Here is a 16,759-nt window from a genome sequence, read left to right on the forward strand (position 1 = left end):
ATTATTGTTAAAAGAAAACTGAGCACACGTAAATTGAGAAGACAAACAGCAACAACAAAAAAACCTAATAACAGACATTAATACAAACATATCTGCTGTGACTATTGTACATAAAAAAAGATTAAACCACATGTGAAAAGTATAAGAGTCAAAACAATAAAAGTGGAATTTAAGTAAGATGTCCTGCAGGAAGGGAGGATTACAAAACACAAGGATGAACAGAGAGGATTTGTCAGAGAAAAATAAGAGACGGTTTCAAATGAGACAGATGGTGACATAAATATAAATAAATGATCTATTTGGAGAGTAAGACAGATGACGACACATGCAGAAAAACTGCTTGTAACCAGATCTCCATGACAGAAAGCAGGTCGTTATAGGTACTGTGGGCATGAATTTTACAATTCAATTAGTTAAAAAAAAAAAAAAAAAGCAGATAAAACTTCTTAAAAACCTAATTTCAAGAGAATTGTAAAAATTAACAAAGAAGTCAGAGGAAAAAAGTTCACAAAAAAGACAAGCAAGGCAGATCAATAGAGACATGTTTAAAACTTCTCCAAAAAGGCAATATATGTCATTCTTGAGTGTAGTGAGGGTTCATTTTTAGTTTAAATAAATATGTAGAATAATTTCTCTATAGTTAGCATGATGGCTATGTGGTCCACCTCACTGTTAATACTGTACAGTATATACACAATATTATTATTTATTTAATGACAAAATAACCTTTAGATGTACATATTCCTCAACCTCTGTTTGAGAAAACAGCCACGTATAAGAAGTAGTAGCAAGCAGTGTCTTTTTTATTTTGTACAATTACCCCATGCAACTCCCATACATTATAGATTATTTGTTTTAGATACACAACTCTTTAAAGATCTCATCCTTCATTCAATAACAGCAGATATTGCCTTTTCAACAAAAGGAAAAAAAAAACAATATTGATGAGCAATTACTCAAAACAGAACGTTTTGTCACTTTGCTTAGATTGAAAAACAAAGTCTTTTGGTAAGATTTACACTCAAAATGCAACGGAAAACTGAAACAGAAGAAAACGGAAAACCCAAATCTGTACAACATTCTTTTTTTTTGTTTGTTTTTGTTTTGTCAACACCATGGGAATGGGATACGATTCTCTATAACTATATACAGACTTGTTATCATTCATGCACAGTGTCAACAAGTAGCACATTGACATTCCAAAATGTGGAAAATGTGGCATTGGGAAAGATGGGTTAAAAACTGCTTTGGGGGGAAAAGAAAAACAACTACTGCCTATTTACTATGGCAGCAGAAGAGACAGACAGACAGACAGACAGGGGAAAAAAGGAAGATGAAAGACAAAGGGACACAAAAGACACCATAACAACAGACATGCTGGGCAGCAGGAGGAGTACATTTAATCTCACTGACCAAGAAATCAATTTATGGCTGTAATTTTTTTTTTTAATATTTGTCCTTCTAGGATCTTCGTTTACCATCTTCTCTCATCTCTTTTTACAGGATTCTTGTAAGGTGTTCCTTTGAGATTTGTAAAGATCTCTTTCGGTCCAGGACATTTTTGTTTGGTTTCTAGTAGGCTGGTTGGGGCAGGGATTGTCCTTACATTTTTCTACTTTAATTGCTTGTGTTTCAGTTATTTATACCTCAGTTGGATATACACACAGATAATAAGGGAGACAGAGACTTTTCAAAAGCCTTTACATTGGAAGCAACATCCTTTAAAAATCAGAACTGACTTGACGGCACTGGATTATTATCGCTTTTCTCTAGGAACGTCTGTCCTAAAAAAGAAGTTTGTCAATTTTATTTTCGTTAACATTGTAGCCTTTTTAAAAAACAGTGAAAACCAGTGCAATGTCTTCTCATTCATTTCAAAACCTACTGAAGATAAAGAACAAACATAACAAACAAAAAGATAAACAAAACCAAAAAAACAAACTAATGCCATCGACAGCTTGTTTGTGTACTTTGTGGTTATGGGCAGCGGTGGACTGGGTAACCTTGTGGCGCGTCTTTACTTCATAGCACAGGTTGACTTGTTGGTTTTCAAACAGGCATGGAAACGGGAGCTCCAAACTTGTTTTTTAATTGTTTTTTTCTTTTTTCTTATTAGTTTCGTCTTTGTGACCATAGCAACCACAATTCAAGCATCAAACACAATCCACCTTCCACATAACCTGGCTCTGTTTATGCTGCATCAAAATGATGTCTTAAGAGGTTGAAAGTTGCAACACTTCAAAAACAAAACAAAAACATCTTCCCTACACCAGCACAGTAACTTACCTTACGTGAAAAAAAAGTCCATCTACCCGTACCTAGACTTGCCAAACAGCAGCATGCTATGCTCTACTATGAGCTTTATTTTAAACCTCAGCGCTCAAATGTCACAGCCAAGGCAGGAAGCTAAATTCAAGTGTCAGTATGTTTTTTTTCAATGGCCCAATTTGGCTAACGAAGGAGCCAAGTTGGTATTTACAATCATGAGGGGTTAAGCAAGAACAGGTGGTTAGCGCATTAGCATGCTATATTGTGTTGTCATGCATAGCACTTTTTCTTGCAAGTCAGATTTGCCTAATTCTAGGCTAGAAATCTATGCAGAAAAGCTGTCTGAATTCAGATTTCTATTACAAAAAGTTAAAGAGAGACCACCATTTTGATATAGAAAATCAATATGGCTACTATATAGATCAACAAATAAAAAAAACAAAACAGCATATTTTAGTATTTTTCTACGATTTATAACAGTGCTTAATATACTTAAGTTAAGTTAAACATATACACAGTAATTATCCCTTTTTGATCAATAAAAGTTGTATTCTGCTGTTTTTATTAAAATACAGCATGCACTGTTGCTGAATGTTTTGCCAAATAATCTGTTGAAGTGGTCATGGCAAAATTAAATACCTTCTTTTTAACAAGCTCTTGTCTTCTCAGGGAGCCCATTTAATTTAGAGTGACATCATTTTAACGTCCCAATTCATCAATAAATGAAATGCACCACCTCAGCCATTATTGTTCTGCAATTAGCCTTATGTATGATCAAGATAATCAAAGTAGATACATGGGGTACACTGATTTAAAGTCAGGTGTAGCAAAAACGCTATGGTACCTTTGAAAATTATATTACTGCAACCACATAATCCCATTTTAAAATAATCCATATCTTGTTGTATGCACAGTTTAAGCAAATCTAACCAAATTTAGCAATATATAAGATAATTTATTCACTGTTGAATTTATTTAAAAAAGGTATGCGCACTACTTTCATAAAACTTTTTTTTGCACAAGCAAGGATTAGCTTTCTTGTTTTTACAGTGCAAGAGTTTTCAACTTCATGCCAATGAAGAGAAGGACATACAGTTTGTATTTGACTCAAGAGTAAATAGCATCAAGGCTTTTTCTATTTTTTAAACACATGACATATTGTTTTTGACATATGAATATTTATAGTTTTCAGAATTTTATAAAAAAAAAAAAAAAGGGTTCACAAATGTTGGTACAAAGATTTCCCTTTGGCAAAAGAGGGGTAAACTGCACTTTGTAGAACAGCTACTTTTCTGTAAAGCGTCGTCCATTGGTGAGTCGAAAAAATGCAGTGAACGCAGAATCTGTTTCCTAATTTTTCCTTTTAAAGCTGGCAAAATATTTGAGCATTTGTGTCACACCAGTTAAATGTCTGCTGAAACAATGAACTTTAGCTGTTGTGACCCATGTTTTTGGTACACATTGTTTTATCTAATTTAGTTTAATTATTCCTTTATTAAAGTCTATGACCTTAAACCTAGATTAATCAGATCCCATTCCATTTTTATATTTCCGCCAGATAAACAATCCGATTCAATCCAATCTAATCCAGAGTCTATCTTTACTCTTGGTTGAAAGCTGTCTATGACAACAGTACAGAAAAATCAACAATGGATTATCTCTAGATTAGACAACCTGCTTTACAGATGACATTATGTATATTGTACATTGGTTAAAAGAAAAAGCATCAGCAGGGAATTTGTATCCAAATTAATTGCATACTGTTGTGTTGTAAAATGTCAACATAGCAAGTTAGTGTACACTGAGATCTCTGTGTTTTAAGTTCAGCAAATAAAATAGTTAACAGTCTCAAGTCTAGACTTTTCTCACAGTTAAAACAGGCTTTAAGGTTTTTATCTTTTATTTAGGCTCTTCTTTTCCTGCATATGAATGTAAGTTCGTCAGTCTTGTGTTTTGAAAGGGAAATCTCAACAAAATCTTACTGAAAAACTTGGTGTTCTAGCGGATGGGTTTTTTCAGAAGCCTATGAGTATTACAGCTGTGCACAGAGACAGCTCACAGAGTGATTTTACAACCTCTACTGACCTTTTCAGTGCCAGATTTCTTGTAAATGGCAGCAACTGCTGTCAGTTTTTCTTTGCACCACGCACACACTGAGAGGGAAAATTCAAGCTCCAAAGTAAGTCATGATTGGGTGTTGAATTAAAATATCTTCGTAGTTTGAAAGGAATTTACGGCACAACCTTATTTGGCCCTGTATCAAATAGACAGTGGATGTTCCAGTATTTTAACAGGTTGCCCCTAGAATAGATCACAGTGTCACAGCTAAAGAGCATCAACTCACTACGCCAATATCCATCCCACACAATCTTTTTTCTGAGGAATTTTGTCAAACGGTTCCCAACAGAACTTCTGATAGAAGTTTTATTTAACCTTATTCATAATTTTAAATCCCAGCTGAAGTCACATCAGTGATTAATACTGCCACTTTCTGACACCAAAGATGACCTTTTACTTCCACTGGGTTCATTCAAAAATCCCTTCATTTTGTTTAGAACAGAGCACTTTTGATCTGTTCATATTACACATTTGACTGCCTTTTTGGAGCTGCCAAATTATCCATGTTTAAGGACATGACTGTTTCATGAACTCACTTTTGAAAAACGGCTTTTTATGGATTCCAGCAGCAACCCAAATACACAAGCTTTCTGAATTTCTGAAACCTCCTGTGATATGCTTTTCTCTCCATACCTCTGTAATTTAACTGAGCAGAGGATGGTTGTATTTTTTAAGATCAAATAACCTTTTTTTGTTCCAATACAGTCTTTATCTTCAACAGAAATACTGTACAACAGTTTCTCTAATGGCTTTTATTTTATGAATAAATATTAGCTGATGAATTTAAAAAAACACATATTTCCTACCTATAAATGTTTTTTAATACAGATGAGTGGTCTCTAAGGTTTGACAAAAGAAAAAAAAAGATTTCTATAATTTAAAAATCTTCCAATCCAACTACAACAAAAGTAAACAAATATGCGTTACAATGGATTGAAAATCTGTGGCTAGATTTTTGTAATAAACTGAAACAAAGGCTCCCTCCAGGGGAGGTTAAAAACAGAACTGATTGGAAAAATAGGAATAGCAAGCTATATTTTCATCAATATTTATTTCCTTTTAGATAATTGGTCTTGCACTATAATTAATATCACTGTTAGGTTTATGTAGTTTTTAATGCGATTGCAAAGAGTCAGAAAACTTAGATTAAGGTCCTGGCTTTAGCATTTCAAAACCCTGTTAAGATGCTTCTTAATGACTCATTCTGGTAATTGAAAAGCAATTTTCAGAGTCAGGAGTTCATGGTTGTTTCTTTGACAAAGCCCTTAAGGATGTTGATCCACAGACCAGCCAGCAGAAGATGTCAAGAGACACCATTTAATTTTTTAAGCTAATAGGTGAACCAAGATGTGTCCAAATCAGTTACTGGCAGGGGAAAAATTTTTTTTTCCCCAAATGATAATGCACTTTTATGTAAAAAAAAAAAAAAAAAACAACTAAAAACTAAACATGGTATTCATCTGGATGTTAATGCAATGAATTGAGTTGTTCTAACAGTTTTGAACGGTAAAGTGGCCAGATTAATGGCCACATTAAAGGTAAGAGCACACTATCCCCTTATACGTTTAAATAAGAAGTTGAAAATCATTTACATCTACAGTTTAAAGCAACAGAACGAGGTCCCGTTCAGAAGAGCATGGCGTAACCAAGACATTCAGGAGGAATTCTGATGAGCTATATTGTACACTTACCTCTTATTTACAAATTAATTTAACCTCAATGGACTTTTCACTTCACTTTATCTCTCTTCCCAGAAATAGAGTCCAACCTGACGTTTCTACAATCTGGGAGAGCAAGAGTTAAGAATACCTTGAATACGAAAACATTTAGTTTTACGCTGTGACAGTAAAAACAAGAGGCATATATATATATTTTTTTTCACAGTACTTGACCATCTTCCCACAGCACACAAGCACAGAAACGAACCATCATATACCAGCACGCACACCGTTTGTTGTCGTTATACAGTTATGGCAATGACTCCCATTTTTTTCTGATTGCATTGTCAGTGTTTTCTAACCATGCACATACACACTGACGTTTTAGTCACTTGACACAGAAACTGTCCCAGAGCTCTGATAGTGTCTTATGGACTTCCTGTCATTTGGATATTTGATTTCCTTGAACCACTTATGACATATTTTTTATTCAGTGTCATCTATATTTTTTAATCATTGGTTGGGGTTAGATCAACTAGATAGGTATAGATTGGTTGAGTTAGGCAAAAAAACACATTTATTTGTAATCCCTTTTCCAATAAATCTCGATTTCTTGAGAGTTCTCCAGGTGCTATGCTTCTTCTGCTTATTGTCGTCTTTCCATGCATCCTTATTTTCTTCCATTGTGTTTTCATTGCTTTAGTGCATCTTCAAGTCGTTCATCTGTACATCCGTCCATTCACTTGTCATTCGATTTGTTGCAAACAGGTAGGGATTGAACAGATCAATGAGACAGCCTTAAATTTCAAAATCTGCCGCATGGCTTCTATTGTCTCACCGTCTCGCTTCCCCATCATTCTTTACCCTTCATCAACAACACCTTAAAAACCTTGGATGTGGCAGTAGGCCTCCAGTGAGGAGAAGAGAATGTAGAGGAGCCACAGGCTGATGAACAGCATGGTGGTCAGGATCTTCGCAGTCCGGGGCCCACCCAGCTCTCCACCGATCTCTGGTCGCCGTCGGTACATCAGAGTAGCAACACAGATAAAGGCAAATATGGTGAAGAGTGTGACGGAAAAAGCAAGCGTGCCAGGATCTACTCTGAACTCATCCCCTTTACTCTGATGATAGATAGCAGCGATGGACCATGCCACCTGTTGATCAGAAACAGATTAAATATTCATGAGAAAAAAATAAAGACACCTCCTGTCACATGGCAATTAAGTTTGATAAAAAGAGAAACACATACAAGAAAAAAACATTTATAATTGAAATATTAGAGTCAGTTTGTAAAAACATTTAGAGCTCAAAATGACTTAAGTTTTACAACATATTATCCCATTTAAAAAATACATATATTCTTTTTTTTTCAGAAATAGGTAATGATAATAATGGATTTTCATACATTATTATTTGATTTATCTGCGCTTTTCCAGACTCTCAAAGCGCTTACAATGTGTCCATTTTTCATTCACCCTTTTTTCATTCTTGGTGATGGTAGAGGCGTGGCTGGCAGTTCGCGCCTACGGTTCCTCTGACCATCAGTGGGAGCATTCATGCACATTCATGCTGGTAGGCAGTAGCGTTAAGGGTCTTGCCCAAAGGCCCTCACTGGATGATGTTAATTGCTTACCATTGATATGGTAATTGCCATTGTTCATCCGGGAATCAAACCCTAGTTTCCTGGGAGGTAGTCTCTCACCTAACCAACCAAGGTAAGGCCTTATCCCATGAACGTATGCATTGTTCTTTAAAAGTTTTACCTTCATTTTACCCAGTCTGAGATCTAAACTTTTAACAGACCATAACACATAAATTCACCTAACTTTCAGTGTTTTTAATGCTGATTAACTACAGTTGATATTTACCCATTTTTGAATTGTCTTTCAAGCTCTTGAAAGCTGGAATTAAACATCGTTTGAGATTGTTGAGCTAGTTATATCATTACTTTTGCTTTACTTCCTAGTTTTTGTGTTAATGCTGAATATTGCAATACCGAATTTTTCCGATGTGACACTGAAGAATGTATTAATAGTAGACGTGTGCAGTGTGCAAAGGGTGTGGCATGTACTACATTATCTAAGACAGTACAGACTTGCAACTTATGTGTAACATTGTTACATTCATGGAGCCGTGAGGCTGTATTCTAAACTGACAGCAGTGAACCCTATAGACAGACATTTCACAGATCTTTAACGCATCGCTGTACTGTTCTTTGTTCCACCACACCTTAAGTCAACAGTTGTTTCTCTGCTAGAAAAGACCACCAACAGTGGCGCTGATGATAGCAATAATAATTCATAAATACCATATTTTCTGCACTATAGGATGCTCTATGTTATAAGGTGCACTGTCAATGAATGGTCTATTTTTGTACTTATGTCATAAGCACATCAAACTATAAAGCTACGTTCACACCACTCTCTGCAATGCACATCAAGCGACCACTATGTAAACATGCATGAATGCGCTTTGGGCAACTGTGTTCAAAACTCACATGTTCTGTTGTCTCTAAGCAAGTTTCTATTAACATTTTCAGGCTCTACACACAAAACGCTAGCCCAGTGAACAGGCATGAAAGTTTGACCAATCAGGGACTCAGATTTGGTAGTGACGTATAGACAGTGCCTTTTTTAACTCACAACCCTGTCAATAATTTAAACATTGATCACAAAGGAGAAATAAATAATTAATTTTATTTTTCATATATCAGAATAGAGCAGTGAAAGAAAAAGTCAGGAGCAAGATTTGAGAGATTTGCACCACTTCAACACAGGTGCCAATAGGTCCCTAACCTTGTTGTGAAAAAAAAAAAAGCCATTTTGACAGAGCACCATGTACTTCTTAAAATCACTTTGGAATAAATAAGCACAACCACAATGAACGCACTGTCATTAAAAAAAAGGCTTCTAAGTGTGAAAAATACGGTATGTGGTTTGAGAAACGGGTCCGAAGTTCTATCTTGCCTCTCTTCCACACTTCAATTTAAAGCCAGAACCAACAGATCCAAAAAGGAGATGGATGTCAGATAGACGACATGCTGAGCTGCTATTTGTTAACTTCAGCTCCACCTTCAAAAAAATACTTCCAGATAGACCAGTGGGGCCGATGGGGTAGTGTGTTAAAAATAACCGGGTTTTTGACACTTCTAAGACAAAAGGAAAAGATCATGGCCTTCAGGAAGAGAAGGCTGCTAACTTTTTAATTCTTATGAGTCTATACAGATGTAAACCTACAGTGGAACTCCAGCTCCTCAAATGCTGTGAAGCTGGCCCAAAAGCATCTTCCCTTTTTGAGGATCCTTGGTACAATTAAGCTAAAGAGAGCTGCTGACTCCCTTCTTAAGAGCATGTTTGCATACTGTTTCTCCTCATGGCTATCAAGCTGCACCACAGCACATGAGAAGGCACTACAGAGGGATGTTCACAACTCTCAGAAAGGCACTGGCCCTCCCTGATAGAGCTCTACAGTCTTCACTGTCTCAACAGCATTTTGAAGGGCTACACAAATCCCTGACAACACATGTTCAAGCTGCTGCCCTCTGGCTGGAGCTCACACAAAAAAACACACCAGAAATATATTTAAACAGTAATCGCATCAGCTGCCCTTAAGTGCAATAAACGACACACCGCAGTAATACTTGCACATTAAATTAGCGTTTTTTTTTTTTTTTTTTTAATAATATAATATTAAAACATATATTATTTTATGTTTTTAGTTATTTTGCAGACTTTGCAGACTGTTAAGTAACTGTATTGTAAATGTATACATTTTTATATACATACTTGCACATATGCATTGTATTGCTTGTTGCTTTATGTAGCACCGATTTAGAGGAGCATTCTCAATTTCATTATTTAATTTGTATGATCTGCATTGATGATATAACTGTATATTTTATCATACTTTGCTTTAAAATTAATTGTAATTTATTTATAATATAGAAGGAACAGTTTTTCATGTTAGTCTCAGGTTGATTTTTTTTTTTACATTTCAACTAATAACCAGAAATGTTTATTTTTTCACCTTTTAGGTCTAAGGCCAAAGCTGAAAACATATGGAGGCTGCCTTGTCTTTCTGTTTGAACACCTAACTGTAACAATCACAGTCGTTCATGCACAACTGAACGGTGCCGTCATGGCTGCATGTGCGAGATAATTACTACTACAGCATGACAAGAACCACTGACATGTCAGTCATTCAAACACTAATTAAGTAAGCTGGACTCACCCCAATGCCCAGGAAAACATTGACAGCGTTGGAGCCTGTCACATTGCCAATGGAGGCGTCGGCATACTGATCTTGGGTGGCAGCTACCTTACTGGCAAATGTATCTGGTTGGAAACAAAAAGCAAGGAAGAACATAGTTAGGCAATCAGCTCTTGCTTTTAGGAAGTAATACTTACAAAGAAGCTTTTCTAAGTTTCACCAGTTTCTTCCAACAAATATTTTTTTGGATGTTCAAAGTAGGCTGATGCACCAAAATGATCTTTTAAGTAAAAAAAAGATGGGAGCTAACTAACAAAACCTAAATGTGGAGCTGTGTGCTGACTTGGGTCTAAAGTTCAGTCTGTTCTGTTTAGTAACATTGACATCTGCTTTCTGACAGAAAGAAAAGTGCAAATTGAATAAACAAAAACACTCTTAAATTCTAAATGGTTAAGATATCCAAACTAATTTGATAAAAAAAGACTTATTATACTGCCCTATCATTTGATAATGACAGATAAACCCAATTTCACAGTCAAGCATTAAATTAGAAAGCTGTGCTTTTATTAATTGTGTAAATTAGTGACCTTTTGTCTACTGGCACAAACACACACATTTGAATCAAGCCTGAGCTGTGATAATATGACGAACAAGAGGGATTATTCAACTAACCTTGTTGAATTTCTAAACAACTAAAGATAGCACAATTGTACATTTTTTCATTGAAATAAACAGAACTTCTTCAACCTTAAATCTGTAGGAAAAAAATGTAACTTATGTGTTAAACAGCATTTTTCAGAGAATCCCAAATTGAAAACCTCATTCATTTTTTGTTGTTGTTGCTTTGTGGGAGGCTGTGTGTCCAGGATTTCATCCAAAGTTTACTATTGTTTTGAGATTGATTCCCTGTTTGCTCAGACAAACTAGTCTTGGGCTCACTTCTAAGCAGCTCCCTCTAAGCAGTCCCTTCTTCTAAGCAGTCCCTCTCAAATTTCTCCTGGTTATTTTATTGCCAAACAGCACCTGCTCCTGGGATGTTCTTCATTATGATCTATGCAGTAAAGACCATGGCAAATATGAACAGGCTCTTCCGCAAACAGGTAGACAAATGGTTGGCATTCTTCTCTCCCTTTAACATGCAATCGGTCCTGTTTTTTTAGGTGATTTCATTGTGTTTGAATTTTGGCAGGTAGACTAAAAAAGAAACAAAGTTATTTGGAATTTAAAGGAAATCCCTCCCACACCCTACAGCCCTTTGGAGCTTCTCCAATGGGCAGAGCCCTTTGCACTTTTGTCCAAGCTGGGATTGTTTTTTTTCTTTCCTGTAAGCCTTTGTGAGTTTGTTTTTGAAGAGCCAACATCCGCGCTGTCTGTGTATTTGTTAATGCCACCTGGGTTCAGTCTGATGCCATGCTTCCACCAGCTGGCAAAGGCGCCTGTGTCTGTGTTCCAGTTACTGGTTGAGAGCCTGTGAGTCTGATGGAGTGGGAGAGTGCGTGGGCGCCTGCATGTTCAGCAGCGGCTTTCGTGTTTGTGTCAAACAGGTTCCAGCGCAGCTTCTTCTGTGACAGGCTCCCTCGAGAGCTCCATGCCCTTTTCTCGTCAATCTCCTGTCAATCTGTTTTCTCTCCCGACCTCGTCCTTCAACGTTCCCCTCTGCCACTTAAAATGCAGGGATGTATTGTTGCAAATCTCTGATGTGAGCAAATTTCTGTATAATTGCAAGGTGATAATACATTAAGTAAGGCTGAGACCACCTCAAGAAACCATTTTTTGGGTTTTGTGGTCAGAGACACAAAAAGTGTACCAAAATTTTCCATGGAAAATCATGTTCTTGATTCATGAATATGTGTTTAACAATAGTACAATACTGTGGCAAATAAGTCAGAATGCCAGGTCTTCAAGCAAATAAAAGGCACCTGGTGTGCCGTTCTTTACCTGTTTAGCATGGCTTAATGAGATATCTGGTTAAGATTTCTGTGTCTGTGTCTCGGGACTTGACACCAGGAGTTGCCCATCCTGGTCTAGTTAAACATTTAGAATTGTGCTGATTTAACTTCTGATGTAAAAAATGCTAAATAAAACCACTCTTCATATTTATCATTATCATAGCCACTCTTAACTCAGGCAGAGATGTTTTTAAAAATATGTTTAAATTGAACCTTCTTTACAAATGTAATTTTAATTCTCAGGTTTCTCCTCTTTTCTCCATCTGTTTATTTCATTTCCAAATATCTCATACACTATATGTATGTGTGTATATTTGTGTGTGTGTGTGCAGCCGTTTAGAGAGGCTAACCATGATAAATGAGGTTAATCACAATGGAGCTGCGGCACAGGATGGGTTTTATTAACTGTAATGCGACAGTGCTAGGGCTGGGCTGTCTTGTGGGAGCGTGTTCTTGTTTGTGTGTGAACGCTTCCAGGGAGGCTCAGCTAATAAGACGGAGAAGCTCTGAAAGGCTCAAGCACTTTCTTCCTATTTGGTAGGTCTTCCCATTGTGTGCAGTATTTGTCCATGCGCACGTTTTGTGTTTTCCCAAGCAGAAGCATTTTGGGCATTTTTTTCCTTAAATTCAGCTGTTGCCAGTCATGTAATTGTTTATGTCTGTGTACAATTTTGTGGATGTGTGTGTGAAATACTGGAGCATGTTCTGTTTATCCCTAAGCTCTCTAAAAAGGAGGTTAAAGACCACCTGAGCCTGACATAACAGACTTGTGCTAATGGAACACAGAAGCATGTATGACTCTTTTTTAGTCTTATTCCAATACATCTAGCATGTTAAGACAAAGTGTCTTTGGCAGATGTTTGCGTACATGCAAAGAAAAGAGGTTTTACCCATTAAAATCCACACTGATCGTCAAAAAGTGAAATGACTGAAGAAATAGAAGACAACAGTAATGTCATAGAAAGCCACCAGAACGATAGCCAGAAAATGCAGAGATCCTCGTAAGAATTTGCTTTTTTACGCTAAGATTCACCAAACATGACGCGCTACGTTTTTAAACCTGAAAGAAAAGACACTCTACAAATGTGTAAAGGTAATTATTGAATTACCTTTACACATTTGAATTAATACCTATTCCTTTGTTCATCACAGAATCCACAAAATCCTATTCTGCCCAATTTCCCGATAATGATACTACCACCACCATGACACCAGTCAAGATGAAATTCTTTTGAATGTTGGGTGTGCACCACATAGTGTTTTCCTAGAGGTTTAAAACTCATTTTTCTTATAAAAAAACCCAAAAACAAAATAAAAGAAGGTAGGTAACTTTTTTAGCTTCTGGAGGATTTTTTTTCAATCTAAATATTATTCTCTGTTTTGTTGACCTTTTTTTAATAAAATATATTGAGGAGCAGCTGAGATTCTTTTTTTGTTTTTTCACATAGAGATAACTGTTACAGCAGAGGCTGAAATGCTCACCTGGCACAGACGTTCCTAATGCAACAAATACAACCGCTGTGACAGAGTCCTTCAGGCCAACTGTGCAGCCAAAATGAGAGGCCAGGTCACCTGTGATCATATCAAAGTAAACATCACCATCATCGGTCCTTATAGTTAGCATATACAGAAGTTCTACATATTTTTATACAGGTTATGAATAAAAATACAATTTTTATTTGCCCGTATAATTTGTTTGTTTTGCGACGTTGTGCTCACCAATGACAGCAGTGAGCAGTCCAATCATGCAGATAGAGACCACAAAACAGGCCCAGCCACTCCAGTAATCAGTGGGAGGGACGAAGGCAAACAGAACTTTCCAGAAGACGGTGAGAAAGTGCATGACGTAGTCGAAACAGGACGGCAGTTTCTCCTCACCACACTCCTCATCATCGTCATCTTCACCTGGAAAAAGAAAGGAAAACTTTAGGGTATTCTGTATTCTGCCACTGTACATATAAGGCTGCAGGAATCCAGCACTGGCACTTCCACCAAAATACCTCAAGTGAAAAAAAGGATATTATTGCGAAAAAACTGGGCATCAATGTAACATTCCTAACCTCTGACCGGTTGCAGAATGTGACTGTGAACAGAATGTCAGTTACAGAGTTTAATTCTCGCCAAAGGGCATGAACTACAGCCTTTGCTGGTGGACTTTCACTTGTTTAATCCGACTGTGTGTTATCTGTCAGGTGGAATGAGCGAGTCTTAGAAACATGGAATTCAAATGACTTTTCCCGCTCCAAACACACGCAGCAGTCGCTGTTGTTCTGCTCCATTAATCAATGAGAAAATGAGAAGACCTACTACTTCATTCAAACATGCTGACTGGGTAAATCCCACGGAGAGGCAGGTTTCCCTGTCATTTCTTTTAACAATGTCAGTTATTCAGTATACACCACAATATGCAAAAGCAGAAAATTTAGTCATTAAAACTGTGAAAACATCAAACACTAAGGGTGCAGAGGTTGGAGATCTTTTTGCTCTCATTAGGCCTACAAAACCTACAAAGTAGTTGCACATTTATAGTTATTTAAATGATTCAAACCAGCAATAGCACGGAAATGCTTTTGATTTATATCATCATTTAGCCAAGCTCCTTTTAGAGTTTTATGTACACACTGACCACAGAGGTAACTTGAAGCCATTTTGTCTGTAGTTACATATTAACTTAGTATTTCCAGGAACCGTCTGCTTTGAAGAAATGTTTAATATTCAAAAAAAGAAATTCCTTCTTTCAATAATCTACAAAATATTCAGTTTTCAATAGATTTGAGCTATTTACAAAAGAGACTATTATTTTAAGAGTGATGTTTTTTTTTTTTTCTGTACCCCAGAATCTTGATTCTATGAAATTACTTAAACTTAAAATATTACACCATTTAAAACCAATCTATGCCGAAACTACGGTTAAGTAAAAAAACAATACAAAAACATAACACATTTAACTGCACATGTTTTTGGCTATATTCAAAGGCAAAAAAAAAAAAATATATATATCTCAGACATCTATTCATGTTATATTACAAAGATGTACATCTCAAAATTTGAATATTGTAAAAAGAAAAATTCTATATAAACTCAATATTCAATTTAATCTTGAAGTAAAATTCCCACTTTGTAAAGAATCATACGTTGTTTCTCTTTTGGCTTTTCCCATCAGGGGTCGCCACAGCGAACGAGTCGCATGGTAAACTTGGCAATGTTTTACGCCGGATGCCCTCCCTGATGCAACCCTCTCAAAGCAACCGGGCTTGGGACCGGCACAGAAGTGGAGAAGGGAACAGGGAGCAGCCCGGAGTCGAACCCTGGTTTCACGGACAGAAGGCGCTGCAAACCAGCACGAGCTAAACCGGCTCCACTTTGTAAAGAATCATATATAGTGTCAAATGTCTATTTTATTTAACTTTTTGTATTTATTTGAAGCTATAGGTAATGTAAATATTAGATTCCTCAGTGAATTGTAGTACAGTTTTCTTTTGCTGTATCGTGGTCATGTTTTATTTGCAGATTTTTCTCAGCGCAACTTGGCATGCTGTTTTTTTGAGGATTTCACATATTGTGAGTTATTTATGGAATGTATTCCCAATGATAAACGATGGAACACTATACTGGGAAGGAATTCAATGTTGGAACGCTTAGATGAATACCTCAACAAATTAACTCAAATCTCAAATTAAATGGTCTCTCTGACTGGGACAGTAAGCTACACAATCATGAGGAAGCTGAGAACTAGACAAATTTACAGAAGATAAACATAAACATATTTATAAGAATGGCAAGCCACAAAAGGCTGTTCCAAAAGTGCGGTTTGCCAGCATTTTAACAGAAGACTTGATGCAAGGTAGACTGTTAAGCAAAGTCCATTCAATAACTTTGAGGACCAAAACAAGAAGTGGACTGAGGCTGGAGTCAGTTCATCAAGAGCTATCGCACACAGACAAATAACTAAACATGGGCTACAACTGTCACATTCTTTGTGTCAAGCCACTTTCCAGCTAGATCCTTTCTCAGAAGTACTGTATCTATTCTAGGATAAGGAGAACAAGAATTAGACTGGTACTCCTTTGTCCAATGTCTTCTATTGAGATGAAAGTTCATTTTATATTTCATTTGAAAATTAAGGCCATTGAGTTTGGAAGAAGAGTAAAGTAGGACACAGAACTTTACTTGAAGTCAACTGTGAAGTTCCCACTATAATTGATGGCTTGAATTATGTCAATTCAAGCCAACATCCTCTTCTCCTCTTTAACAGTAAAGGTTTAGAAGGTGAACAGACTGAATTATGAAGCACATCCTTCTACCTGAGCAAGCCGTTTTTCTGCTGTTGGTAGCTCTCCTTCCTTCAGCACAGTCGGCAATGGTTCAACGGAGACCTTTCTTTATCATTTCTTTTCAGCTTCTCCTAATCCATGCACCCTCTTGTCACAGCATTGAGGCGTTCTTTAATGTTCACATACTTGTCGGCTTTACATTTTTCTCACTGTGGAAATTCTACAACCAGAATGCTGAGTAGAATTGTATTAATTGAATCATGTCTATGAAAATGTCATACGT

General features: G+C 36.6%; 1 protein-coding gene across 2 annotated transcripts in view; it reads right to left on the bottom strand.

The window, feature by feature from the left end:
• Positions 1-1,558: 1,558 nt before the first annotated feature.
• Positions 1,559-16,759, bottom strand: part of slc8a1b (solute carrier family 8 member 1b) — a 128,445-nt gene continuing 113,244 nt past the window's right edge. For both annotated transcript variants that reach the window (XM_011484260.4, XM_011484261.4), the window contains exons 8-11: positions 13,922-14,107; positions 13,685-13,774; positions 10,275-10,378; positions 1,559-7,198 (exon numbers count right to left, since the gene is read on the bottom strand). In XM_011484260.4, coding sequence (XP_011482562.1) covers positions 6,926-7,198; positions 10,275-10,378; positions 13,685-13,774; positions 13,922-14,107 — 653 coding nt within the window. In that variant the 3' untranslated portion in view covers positions 1,559-6,925. The remainder of the gene's footprint in view (positions 7,199-10,274; positions 10,379-13,684; positions 13,775-13,921; positions 14,108-16,759) is intronic.

This window comes from Oryzias latipes, chromosome 15 (assembly GCF_053564925.1).
Source record: "Oryzias latipes strain Hd-rR chromosome 15, Olatipes_Hd-rR_3.1".
NCBI classification, from domain to species: domain Eukaryota; kingdom Metazoa; phylum Chordata; class Actinopteri; order Beloniformes; family Adrianichthyidae; genus Oryzias; species Oryzias latipes.